This window comes from Charadrius vociferus, unplaced genomic scaffold (genome assembly GCF_000708025.1).
Source record: "Charadrius vociferus isolate BGI_N301 unplaced genomic scaffold, ASM70802v2 scaffold1010, whole genome shotgun sequence".
Lineage (NCBI taxonomy): Eukaryota > Metazoa > Chordata > Aves > Charadriiformes > Charadriidae > Charadrius > Charadrius vociferus.
In genome coordinates this window covers 230,814-242,739 of record NW_009646217.1, presented here as the reverse complement: position 1 = coordinate 242,739, position 11,926 = coordinate 230,814, and the positions used below count along the sequence as shown (strand labels likewise).

At 53.4% G+C, this 11,926-nt stretch overlaps 2 protein-coding genes across 2 annotated transcripts; both read left to right on the top strand.

Annotated features, from left to right (window-relative positions):
• Positions 1-5,703: 5,703 nt before the first annotated feature.
• Positions 5,704-7,163, top strand: LOC104284213 (interleukin-8-like). Its single transcript, XM_009882888.1, has 3 exons — positions 5,704-5,791; positions 6,203-6,332; positions 7,076-7,163. Exons 1-3 carry the CDS (start codon positions 5,704-5,706, stop codon positions 7,161-7,163), a joined length of 306 nt encoding a protein of 101 aa, XP_009881190.1.
• A 2,002-nt stretch (positions 7,164-9,165) lies between these two features.
• On the top strand, positions 9,166-9,830 carry LOC104283214 (interleukin-8-like). Its single transcript, XM_009881750.1, has 3 exons — positions 9,166-9,229; positions 9,453-9,582; positions 9,743-9,830. The coding sequence occupies exons 1-3, from the start codon at positions 9,166-9,168 to the stop codon at positions 9,828-9,830; spliced, it is 282 nt and encodes a 93-aa protein (XP_009880052.1).
• The last annotated feature ends 2,096 nt before the right edge of the window (positions 9,831-11,926 follow it).

The window sequence follows — 11,926 nt, the reverse complement described above, 5'->3', positions numbered from 1 at the left end:
CTGCTGAAATTTCGTTTCTATACCTGGTGTCTGCCGCAGTAAGCACTGTCTGTTTTGCATCTGAGTACAAATAAAACTCTGCCGAGTTGCGTCTGAGCTGGTAACCACCAGCACAGGGCTGTGGAGATCCACGTGTCCTGGTCAGTCGTTCCCTTCCCTTGCGCTGTATCCTTGCCTTGGGGCTTTGTTTTTTTTTTTTTTTGGCAGATCTGGGCTAGTAAATTTTTTTGGAAGGAAGGGAGGCCGGTTGCATAAAGGGAATGATTCCTGAATTGAAGCAGGAGAACATCAGAGGAAAAAGGGCTAAAGAAGTTCTTTTCATACATGGATAAATGAACACAGGCTGGTTGGGAATGTGTAGGTGGAGGAGGTGCAACGGGATGGAGAACATCCCAGTTGGGCTGGAAGGAGACCTGGGCTGGAAACTGGGCACTGCATGAAGCTTCTGAGATGCACTTTTGTACGATAAGAGGGAAACCAACGCTGCGCTCGGGTCCTGGATGCTTCTGCCGGGGTTTTCATGCAGTGCTGAACTGGTTGGTGCCGAAACAGGTGTGGATGCAGCTCTCCCTCAGGTTTCGGGAGGAGGCATCTTCATCTCTGAAGCAGATGATGGACCACAAACCGCAATTCACTGCAGCTGGGGTTTTTTGAGGGGTAATTTTTTTTTTTAAAAAAAAGCACCAGTTTTTATTTCTCCCACCAGGAGCACTGGGTGACTTGTGGAGAAAGGAGGGGTGTGCTGAAAGTTTGCTTTCTCTCGAAACAAACCTAGTGGTTTCAGCATGGCCCAGAGGTTTCCTTGCTGCAGACATCTCTGAAGCAGCCTCTTGCGAATCCTTACGTTTGTGGAGCATGCAGATCCTCACTGAAAGGCAGGAGAGACGGCATCTACACAGTATTTATGTCGGGGTCAGGTTTCTGCCCGTTCTGGTCAAACATGGAAAAGGGGGTTTTGTGGTTTTTTTTTGGTTGTTTTTTTTTTCCTCCTGCTCAGCTTAGCTCGGGTCATTTTCTACTTGTCTCTGAAGCTGCCTTGTTGTTACAGACCAAGTTCTCGCTCCATCCCTGGCTCATGTGTTTGGAGATGCTGTGACAGGTTTTTCCATCCTTCTCTCTCAGGGGGAGCTCAGGCATGTTAAAACCTCCAGTTTCCCTCTGCCAGAAAGCACGAGCTGTATTTCTTCACCTACCTCACCTCTTATTTCCCATCACCGATTTTTCAGTGTCTTTACGGAAATCTTTGACCGTGCTTAACTAGCCTGAGGCTTTCTGTAGTGCGACGCCGCTAAATTACGTGTTTTTAAGCAGTTTAATGGCTGCAGAAGCACAGCAAAGCCCAGGCAGCAGAGCACTTCTGTCCTGCCACGGTCATGGCCGTTGGGAGGTATTTGCACCGTGTGTTTGTAGGGTTCTGATTTAGATACCATGGGAAGGATGTCTGGAGTATCCGGTGGGTATAAAAAATAAAAAAAAAATAATCTAATAGAACCAACAGAAATCAAAAACGACTCGAATCACACCCTTGCCTGCAATGATGCTGCTGCTCCTGAAAACAGAGAAGCTGTTAGGATGTTTCTAACATGTTTAGTTGATGCTGGCCTGGATAAATCCACAGATCAATACACGAGGGCCACTCTTCTGAATTACTGGCATCCGGGAAGCAGTTAGTTTAAATATAGTTGTCGGCTAGATCCTCACTCTCCTTCTCCCTTTTCGGAATTACCGCTCAGCGCACACAAATATTAGCCGCCTGCAGCGACTGCAACCTTTTCCTTCCTGAGAAAACACCACAATGTTTATCAATATGCGCATTAGTCATAGATCAAAACCACCGTGACTACTACCAAGACAATTCAGAAACCCTGGGATTACAGTATTTCTGTCAAGTTCTCCTTTCTCACTGCGTCCACATTTATTTTGCCTTTCCTACCCGAAGCAGAAACTTGTAGCAGCTTGAGGACCAGCTAGGCAAATGCAGGTCTTCTGGGGCGATGCGCTGGGGATTCACCAAACTGCCCCAGCGTCCTGGGGGAAACCCAAGCGCGTCGCTTCGGAGGTGGTATGAATCAAGAGGGCACGTCTGAAAGGGAACCGCCGGTTGTGCTCTGTTCATCTTTGTAGCCGTGTAGGCAATGACTGCCGTGCCACCCGACCGCCTGAAATTGCAGAGCTCGGTCCACGTCTTGGGCTGTCTTTCCAGAAGCATCCATGGGCCAGGTCAGGGACACCGTTGGGCAGCACTGCCTGCCCAAAGGATGCCACGATTCTGAGGATGCTATGATACTGTGATGGCTGTTGATTCCCCACAGCCCCAGGGTGAGCGTGTTGTTTTGGCCCAGCAGGGTTGACTTCTTCTTGGAGGAAAGCTGCTGCCGAGGCCACCTCTGCAAAGGGGACAACTTCCTTGGTGCTCAGAGTGACGAGGAGGCCCTCCTGTCCTCCCCCGGAGGGACGCGTGGGTTTCATCCTGGGTACAAAGTGAGTCAATGAGTACCATGACTGTCATGGAAGAAATGTTGCGAGGACGGGCATAAAGCAACATGTCAGCACAAAGCAACGCATCCTTAGAGGAGACAACCTCAGTAAAAGTATCTGGGGTCTTGCATAGCTCTGGGGGCAAACATCTGCCCCAGGCTAAAACTGAGGTTGCTGTGGCCAAACTGGTTGCCCAGGGCCCCTCTAAATCCGTCTCTGTCTAAATCCATCCAGCTGAAACGTGCTTTTGGAGCTCCCACTTCTCTCCAGGGGAGACAGGAGATGGTCACCTGCCCTGTAGCCACAAATCTGGGGTGTGATGTCGCTCATGAGTTTTCTTGGTCTGTCCCTTCCATGTCTCCCAGGGGTAGCTTCTTCCCATATCAGTTTCCTTAAGCGCTGCCAACACTGGTGTTGGTTGCCCTCCAAGCCATGCTTGGAGTGCTGGCTGCATGCCGCAACTCCGTCCTCTCCTCCGTGCGGTTCTGGGCAAAGTTGCTTTCATTTCTCTTGGTTTTCCCCAGCTATAAAAGCCGGATCATTTTGAAGTCACGAACTTCAGAAAAATTTTGAAACTTTTTTGGTGCCTCCGTAGCACTCTGAGTAGGCGACCAGTCATTTCCCTTGGTAAATCGCTGCCTTCCCCACCATTTCACAGACTTTTATTTGAAGAGACCCCTGCCACGACCCAGCAAAATGACTTAAATCAGCCTGAGGTTGCGCTCCTTCTAATAACGCTCTGCAAGGAAGCTGAAAACTCTGCAAATATTAAACAAAACCCAGTTTTAAAGCCACCTCCTTTTCCACTGCTGTACCAGCAAGGCTCTCGTTTCCTCCACAGGACTATGGGAATAGCTCATGGAAATTGTCCTTGGCCTCTCTGCGACCCTGATGTACAGGGAGTTAAACTCATCGCTTGTCCATTTTTGACCTTGATCTCTTGAACAAGGTCTTCACAAGACTTCTGGACCTATCTCGGAGGAAAAACAAGTATTTAAGAGAAAGATGAGTTGCTTACTGTTTGAGTAGAGGACTCTTTTTTTCTTTTTTTAAGTTTACCATCTTATTAGTCGTTTGAGTAGAGGACTCTTTTTTTCTTTAAGTTTACCATCTTATTAGTATATAAAATGCTGACGTGATCTGAAAGTTCCAAATTACAACATTATCACACAACCACATAATTTTCCTTCTGCCCTCTTCCTTCCTCCTCACCTCGCTATCGTGGCTGCGTGTCCCCTTCCCCTTTTGCTTCCCGGCCGGTGACTTTGCTTTATTCAGGGCAGCCCCCAACCTACCAAAACCCGAGAGCGCCGGGTGCTGCTGTGGCCGTCGCTTTGCAGTTGTGGCCATTGAGTGCCCCGTGGGAGAGCCGAAGGCGTCAGCATTACAGGACTGACCCATTGCGTGCCAAAATGCATCGCTGTAGTCCTTCAGAGGCTTATTTTGAGAGAAACCCAAAAGGCGCTGTGAAATGTGTGGAAGAGCAAGCACCAACTGATGGTCCCCCAAAACGGGCAGGCGTATTCCTGTGTGTGTAAGGCGCGGAGGACTCCGTGTTGCCAGAATAAAGCTTTGTGCACACGTGGCTCTACAGCACCGTAAGGATGTGCATGGTCTGACCTCCCTTTCTATATGCTCCTACAGTTTCTCATTGCCACGTTCGTGTCTACTTCGGTGTTGATAGTTTGCCCACTACCATTTGATATTTTGGTGGGGTTTTTTTGTGTTTTTTTTTTTTCCCCTTGCCATGAATGATGGAGAACTGGCTCACTGACTGCACAGCACGCTACGCCTCTGAGCAGATAACGTAATAAAAAGCTGCTTTTCCTGAAACGGTGGGCAGGCAAGACTCCTCTAGCTAAGCCCAGAATATTTCAGGTCCTAAGTGCTGTAACGGGCTACTAAATGGGGCCAAAGAGGACGACTACTCTTGGTGCCACCCCGTGGCTCCTTGCGCATCCCAGTGGGGATTTGATCCCTATGTTATCGCTCTCTACCTGAAAACAGGTTGTAGAGAGGTGGGAGTCAACCAGTTCTCGCTAGTAACAAGTGATAGGACAAGAGGAAATGGCCTCACGTGACACCAGGAGAGGTTTAGGATGGATATTAGGAAAAAGTTCTTCACAGAAAAGGTTGTTAAGCATTGGAACAGGCTGCCCAGGGAAGTGGTGGAGTCGCCATCCCTGGAGGTATTTAAAAGACATGTAGATGTGGTGCTGAGGGACATGGTTTAGTGGTGGGCTTGGCAGTGTTAGGTTGATGGTTGGACTTGATGACCTTCGAGGGCCTTTCCAACCCAGACAATTCTATGATTCTATGGAGGACACTCTGGACATAACATAGGTGTTGGTAAGGGAAACAGCGAGGCTGCAGCCCCTCTCCTTCCAGTCCCAGCCCTGCAAGGGCGGTCTCACCCTCACCAATCCCTGAGTCCATCCCAGCCCCGTTGCTTTTCCTGCTGCCGCTCTTTGGTATCCACCAGCGTTTCACTCGCAGGCCGCTGCTACCAAGACAGTCCCTGCTGATAAACGCGCATATCGGCACTTAGTCAGAAATGTGCCGTGATGGAGGAATCGTTCGCTTTTTGCTGGTGCTACTGGACCAGTCATCTCTTGAGTTTCCTGGTGTTTGACTCATACAGCAAAGTGCTGGATTTGAAAGGTCTGAGCGTATAGCAGAGCTCTTTAGCGGAGATCTTTATTATTTTTCCGTGGTACGGTGCTAGGCATTTTTGCTGATGTAAGAGATAGCAAAAAAAAAAAAAAAAAAAAATAGCGTGGGGGGAATTATAGCCCTAAGAAAGAAATATGTAAATATCTGAATGCATTAAAAAAAAAAAAACCCTGCTGATGCTGGGTTTGTGCTCCGATGTTATTCTGGGCTCTTCTTGTGGTTGAGGGGTAAATGCTAGAGGGAACGATGGGTGATGTTTGTACAGACCCAGCTAATCAGAAGCGGGGTGTGGGGAGGATTACGTGGGGAATCCAACTACGGACTTCATCCCAATGGGCGGTTTTAATCGATAATATTGTATATGTAGCTTTTGACCCGGCTGCGGTGAGTATCTGAGAAATTACGTCACCTCTTTTCACGGTCCGCTGGCCAGATGTGACTGTTCAAGTTTGAATCTTGTTGCTTGTGTCGGAGCGTGACCCTCCTGAATAAATAGGGGTGTTTCTTCACCCGGTTCCTCAGTCCATCTCCGGGTCTGAGCTTGCCGTGAGGATGCGAGTGTCAGCTGTGGTGGGGACAGGAGCCCCCGTGCTGCCGTGGCTGCTGCTGCTGCTGGTGATGTCCCACTCAGCCCAGGCAGGTGAGCTACTGGTGTCTTTCCAGAGATCCCCCACGGCTGTCAGCTCCCTGCCGGCCGTGGTCCTCACGATGGATGGGCATCACCTGCATCCTGTGCTGAAAGGGACCGAAGGAGACCAGGACTCCTTCTGGCTGCTTAGCCCAGGGTTTTTCTTCGTAGCCAAGGAAAGAGCGTGGCTGTCCTCCTTTGCTAGGACCCGGTTCAGCTCCCAGGAGCTGTGTGAGAGCTCTCGGGAGCCGTGTGAGAGCGGGGTACCATGGTAGAGGAGCAGATAAGTTTCTTATTGTGGTTCCTAAAGTCTTGCCAGTGAAAGCATGGAAACAGACAATTTCTCTGGCTCTCTAAGAGATTTAGAGTTGCTGCATCTCGAAATAATGCTGTTTGTAAGTTGTGAGCTTCTCTCTTTCTCAGCCATCCTGGAGGTGAATGGAAACCTGAACTGTAGGTGCGTAAAGACATCTTCGGACTACATCAGTCCAAAGAGATACGAAAGCATTGAGATCAGACCCGTGGGAAGCACCTGCAGACGTACAGAGATCATGTAAGTGCTGTGGGTGGCTCTGGGGGCAGAAAGCTGCTTTCTCCTCCGGCTCCCGCAGAGCAGCAGGGCCAGCGCCGCATCTTTTCTTCTGCATCCGCCTCGCTTCTCCGCTCCCCTTCTGAAAACGAAAGCTTTTCAAAAACGCCAGCAAGCTCACTCACGCTTGGAGGCTGAGAAACATCAGAGCTGAGCTGACCTGGCAGAGCTCCCCGGCGGCTAAACAAGCCTTTCCAGCAGGGGAAAGCACTGTTTCCTCATGCTGGTGCTTAGCGGGGAGCGTGCTGGAGGGGTGCGTTAGCAGTTGGGAGGACGCGCGTCCTCACACACCAGGCAAGATGAGCCATAACCAGTTTTTCCGCTACCAAAATGTAATGCTCCTGAGAGCAAACAGCATCTTGGGTCAAGCCCTTATCTCGTTACTCTTTGTCCTGACCCCAAGCAGCACGTTAAGCAGAAGAGTGAGATTTCTTTAACTGCTCGGTGCTGATGGGTTTGTCAATCTTCAAAGAAAATTGTCTTTGAGGAGTCACTTCTGGCCTTCGAGCACAGTCTCCGCTTTGCACGGGAATGTGTTGCATCTCGCTTTTTTTCCGGACAGTCCTGCGGCTTCCCTCTGCTTAAGCATCCCTCTGTGATCTGCTGGCGCTGTAAATGAGAGCCGAGTCTCGCAGCTCAGCTCTGGCTGTTTGAATCCCTACCTTTGGAGGGGAAGGTAATGCTCGTAAACTCTCCTTGCGTTTCAGAATTAAATTAAAACACTCGGGGAAGATGTGCGTGAATCCCGACGCCCCTTGGGTAAAGAAACTGCTGAAGCGTATTGCGAGCACGTAAGTTGCTTTGATGGAAACGCCTTTGGCTCAGGTGGCCCTGGAGAGCATCTCAGCCCATCTGCGGTCCTGGGGGAGCACTCGCGGGACCGAGGGCTCTTGGGGGGCTACTGGGAGCCACGGGACTCACTCCCAAGGCGATGCAGGGTTAGATTTTGCTGTGGAAAGCGGTGTTTGGTCATTCAGTGTGCCGATACTGCCGTCCGTGAGTCGTGCTTTCCCCAGTTTGTGCACGGTGCTGTGCCTCTGAAAACGTTTTGGCCAAAAATAAAAAAATGGTGGTGGGAGGGGGAATGGCAGGAGCAGGGTTTGCTCATTGCGAGTGCGACAGTGCGTCGATGCTCGGCTGGGGAAGCCGCCCTCCTTCATTGCGCCCGGGTTTGACACAGCAGAGGGGCGGCCAGGAAACCTCCCCACGAGTGATGCCCGCCCTGGGGAAACGGCAGCCGCTTCCTTCAGTTGGGGCAGGAGCTTCCTCCCGCGGGACCCGCTTTTCTCAGCCTTCACACATTTCTCCTCCTTCTGCTTTTCGCAGGAAGAAAAAATAAGTTTACCGTGAAGGAAGTTGACGCGCGGAGCCCCGAGATGGGCTGGCAGAGGATGCACAGGCGTGCACACCTGGCTGCTCCTCACTTTGCCATCGCTTCCCCCCTTCCCGAAAGCTCCGTGTCCTTCCCTGGCGCGGTCACTGCTGTCCCCAGCCCTGCGGCAGGGCTGGGGGTGTGTGTTTCCCCCCTGCATTCGGTCCCTGGATCAGCGTGAATACGAACCCTTCCTTATTTACTTGCCCATAGACTGTGAAGCCTTTTTCTGCCAGGGCCTTCTCCCGTCTCTGTAGGAACGAATTTGCGACTCTCTCTGTGCGGAGCACTCCTCGACAGAGTGTGAGCCTGCAGTTTTTTTATTGCGCAGCGTGGCGTGTCCTATCCTGAGAGCTCAAGTCAAATAAAATTCAGGGTTTTGGAGGTTTCTTTTTGTTTCTTTTTTTTTTCTTCTTTTGTTGTATTTTCCCTGGATCTCCGAGCTTCGAAGAAACGCGGCAGAGCTTTGATTAAACCCCACTGTCGTAGCCTTCCCGGAGCTGAATTTACCATCATTTGCATCCCGCGCCCGTGTCTCGGTGCTGTTTCACAGATATGACATACAAATGTGCATTTGAATATGTGGCAGGTGAGGTATTTCTACAAGGGCAGCACCCAGGCGCGTGTCGGGCGTGATGAAAATCCCTTTTACGTGGAGGAATGAGACAAGGGCAGGGAAAGATTTATCTGAGGTGGTGCTGGTAGCTGGGATGGGTGCTGGACCATTTGCATCACCCCTTTTTGGTTTTTTGCAGCCAGTGGGACGCAAAACTCCTTCCTGATGTAACCTGTTGTCTCCCTCGGTGCTGATTTGCGGGCACGACGTTGCTGGCAGGGTGATACAGCTGATGCGCCCCACATCCAAGCGCCGGCATTTGTGACGGGTCTGGGGTGTGCAGGCGCCCGTACGGCTTTTGAAAGCGGCAAAGGCCAATAAGGAAATGTAGGGGAGGGGTGCGAAGTCACTTGGCAGAGTTTTGGGATAATCGGCCACGGGTTGGGGAGAGAGAAAAAGCAAATGCCCCCAAAGCTCAGGCTGGGTTGCGCCTTGCGGGGGGGGGAATGTGATTGCAGGAGAAATGAGTAATATCTGATGGCACTGAAAAGAAAAGCACCCAAAAAACCCTGCAGGCTCGTGCGGCTGCACGGGCTTAGAACAAGCACTGGGGGAAATGACCGATATATCTACAAGACCCGGCATCGTAGGAAGGGGGAAAACGGAGATGGTTTCAGGAAGCCCGGGCCCCCGCTGTGCCCCGAGCTGCTTTTTATCGGTGGTGTTGCAAGTTCAGCGAGCGCCGTCAGCAGGGAACGGAGATGGGCAAAAACCCCCCCGCCCCCGGGGCCTCCCGCCTGCGCCGCTTCACTTCTCCTATTTTCCGGCTCAAATAGGGGGATGCTGCCGGGGCCGGGGATGGGACCGGCATGGCTGTGTGGGCGGCCCTGCTGCTGGGGGCGCTGCTGGCGACCCACCGCCCCGGGGATGCAGGTGAGGGTCCCCGTGCCCGCAGCGCGTGAGGCTGGCGGATGCTGGGGTGGGGGAATGGAGGTTTTGGGACATGGCACCTTGCTGCCATCTCTAGGGCTTAAATACCACCCAGGCTGCGTTGCTCTTGGTGGGACGTGGGGGGAGATGCATTGCTCAGAAAGGGTTTTGGGGATGGCGGTGGGTTTTCGGGCGATGCGTGAGCTGTGGCCATGTGCCCCTCCAGCTCTCCTGGAAGCCAATGGCAACCTGAGTTGCCGCTGTGCCAAGACCACCCGGGCCTTCATCTCCCCGCGGAAATACAGCAGCATCGAGGTCCGGCCGGTGGGGAGCAGCTGCCGGCGCCTCGAGGTGGTGTAAGTGGCTCCCGGAAGGGTACAACCCTCTGTTCCTCTCCCCTGTCCTCCCTTAATTATTTTAGTTTCACGCTCTTTTCCTTCATGAGAAGGGCCGGGGGCTCGGCTGCTCCAGTCCCCCCGCTGGAAGAGGGGTGCTGAAACCCCACGTGTTTTCTAGGATTAAACTAAAAAGCCTGGAGAGGGTCTGCGTGGATCCTGACACTCCCTGGGTGAAGAAACTCCTGCAGGACCTCCCTAACCTGTAAGCACACACACCCCCCCTCCACCTCGAGGGAAAAGGGCTCCTGGTGGCACCAGGGGCATCCCGTGGGGACCGCTCGTCACACGTTTCTCCCCGCTTCTGCTTTTGGCAGGAGGAAGAAAGAGGCTCCCCACTGAGGAAGCTGCCACCGGTGGGATGGCCAGATGTGCCGGGTCCCAAACTGGACCCTCCCCCCGCCTCCTCTTGTTCCCTTGCCCCGGTGCGGAGCGGGGTGTGCTGCTGTGCGATGCCCTGAGCCCCTTCTTCCTTTGCGTTTTATGCATTTAAGCCCTTGAAAATGCCAGTCCCCGCTTCCCCTTCCTCCCGCCCAGTGGTCCAAGCGCTGGGTGTCCCCTTCGGGCACAACCGAACAGGTCCAATAAAGGCGGCAGCCCTCGGTCACCGTCACTCGCGTCCCTTCCTGCGGCATGCGGGGGGCTTTGGGGGTGCTCAAGGGGAGCAAGTCCCCTCGGGGTGGGGAGCAGAGCGGGGCTCACCGCTGTTTCTCCCCCAAGAAACACGGGGCAAGCAGATTTTAAGAGGCGGCCGCGGTGGTTTCTGCCTTTTTCGGCGGGGAGGTGGCGTGGGCCACGTGCGTCGGGGGGGAAGCGACGGCAGGGAAGTCGAAGTGCGGGGCAGCTCTTGTGTTGTCCCGTCCCTCCCCACTGCCCCCAGCATTTCCCAGTCTGCAAAATTCCCCGTCGGGGCTGGTTATAAATGAGCCCCCCGCGGCAGCTCGGGGCGGGCAGCGAGGATGCGGCTGCTGCCGGCGGCACTGGCCATGGCCATTCTCCTGAGCAACTTGGTGCCGGGGGGCGGTGAGTGACCTTGGGGGTGGCCATCCGTCCCCCCATCCAAACCCCTCAGTGCCCCGGATGGGGCTCTTCTGAGCTTTCAAATTTGTCTCTCGCCCACCTTTGAGCTTGAGTTTTGTCTTTTAAACCTGGTGGCTAAGCTGGAGGAGGATGCTTGGGAGTGGGGAGGGGGGGGGTTGGGTTAAGCTGCTTCTCTTCAAGACCCCCACAAAACTCCAGCGCTTGGTGGGCGGGTGATGGGTTTAATTTATAAAAATGTTGATTAAGTTTTGGAACCCTGAAGCTAAACCCCTCTCTGTCTGCATGAAAAGAAAACTTTGGGACCATGCCGGGAGGCATTATTAGTCTTTCGTCAGCCTTGCTGCTTCAAAACCCATTAATGCAAGCCCATCCTTGCAAACGCGATGGTGGTAAGGGGATGGTGGCACAAGGATGGCAGTGGGAGGGGGTTGTCTCCATCTGTTTCCCCCGCGGGGGTGTGGGCTGCTCTCGGGCGCAGGTCTGTCGCTGGAGAGCCTTCTGACCAACATGAGGTGCAAGTGCATCAAATCTACCGCCCGGGTCATCAACTTGGGGCTGATCCTCGCCATCGACGTGACGCCGCCGGGCATCCACTGCAGGAGGAAGGAGATCGTGTAAGTGGAAAACCCGCGAACCAGTTCCTCCGAATCGCTCACTCATGTACCAGTGCAAAAATACACAGGCGCTGGCGCCCTCTCCGATTCCCCCAAATCTTGCGGTGACTCTCGCTGTTGCACGGGACGCCGCTGCCCGTTTTAATGAGGGTTATCCCCGGCGCGGCTCATGGAGCTGAAGTCGAGACCCCCCCAAAATCCCATCTATCTCCCAGCAAGGGTTGCAGGGGTGTGCTTATAACCGTGGCGGGGAGCGAGAGAGGTTTTCTCTGCAGACAGCGGCGCGGTGAGAAAAATCTCGGGGAAGCGGCGTGTGTGGGGCTGAGGGGGTTTCATCCCCTTGCAGCCTCACCCTAAAGAAAAACAAGAAGGTGTGCGTGGCCCCCGAGGCGCCCTGGATCCAGCTGCTCATCCACAAGCTGACGCAGAGGTACGTGACGCCCGGCGACCGAAAAAAGAGGGGCGTATCAAAGGCAGGGCGGTCCCCTCCTCCCGACTGCTTTATTTCCATTTGTTTTCTCCCCTAAAACTTGCAGGAACGCCACCAAAAAAGAAGCGGCGGCGCGGGCGCGGCGGGAAGCGGAGCGGTGGGCTGGGAGAGCGGGGCCGTGGTGCTGGCCCCCCCCCCCATCTCTCTCTCTGTCTTGATA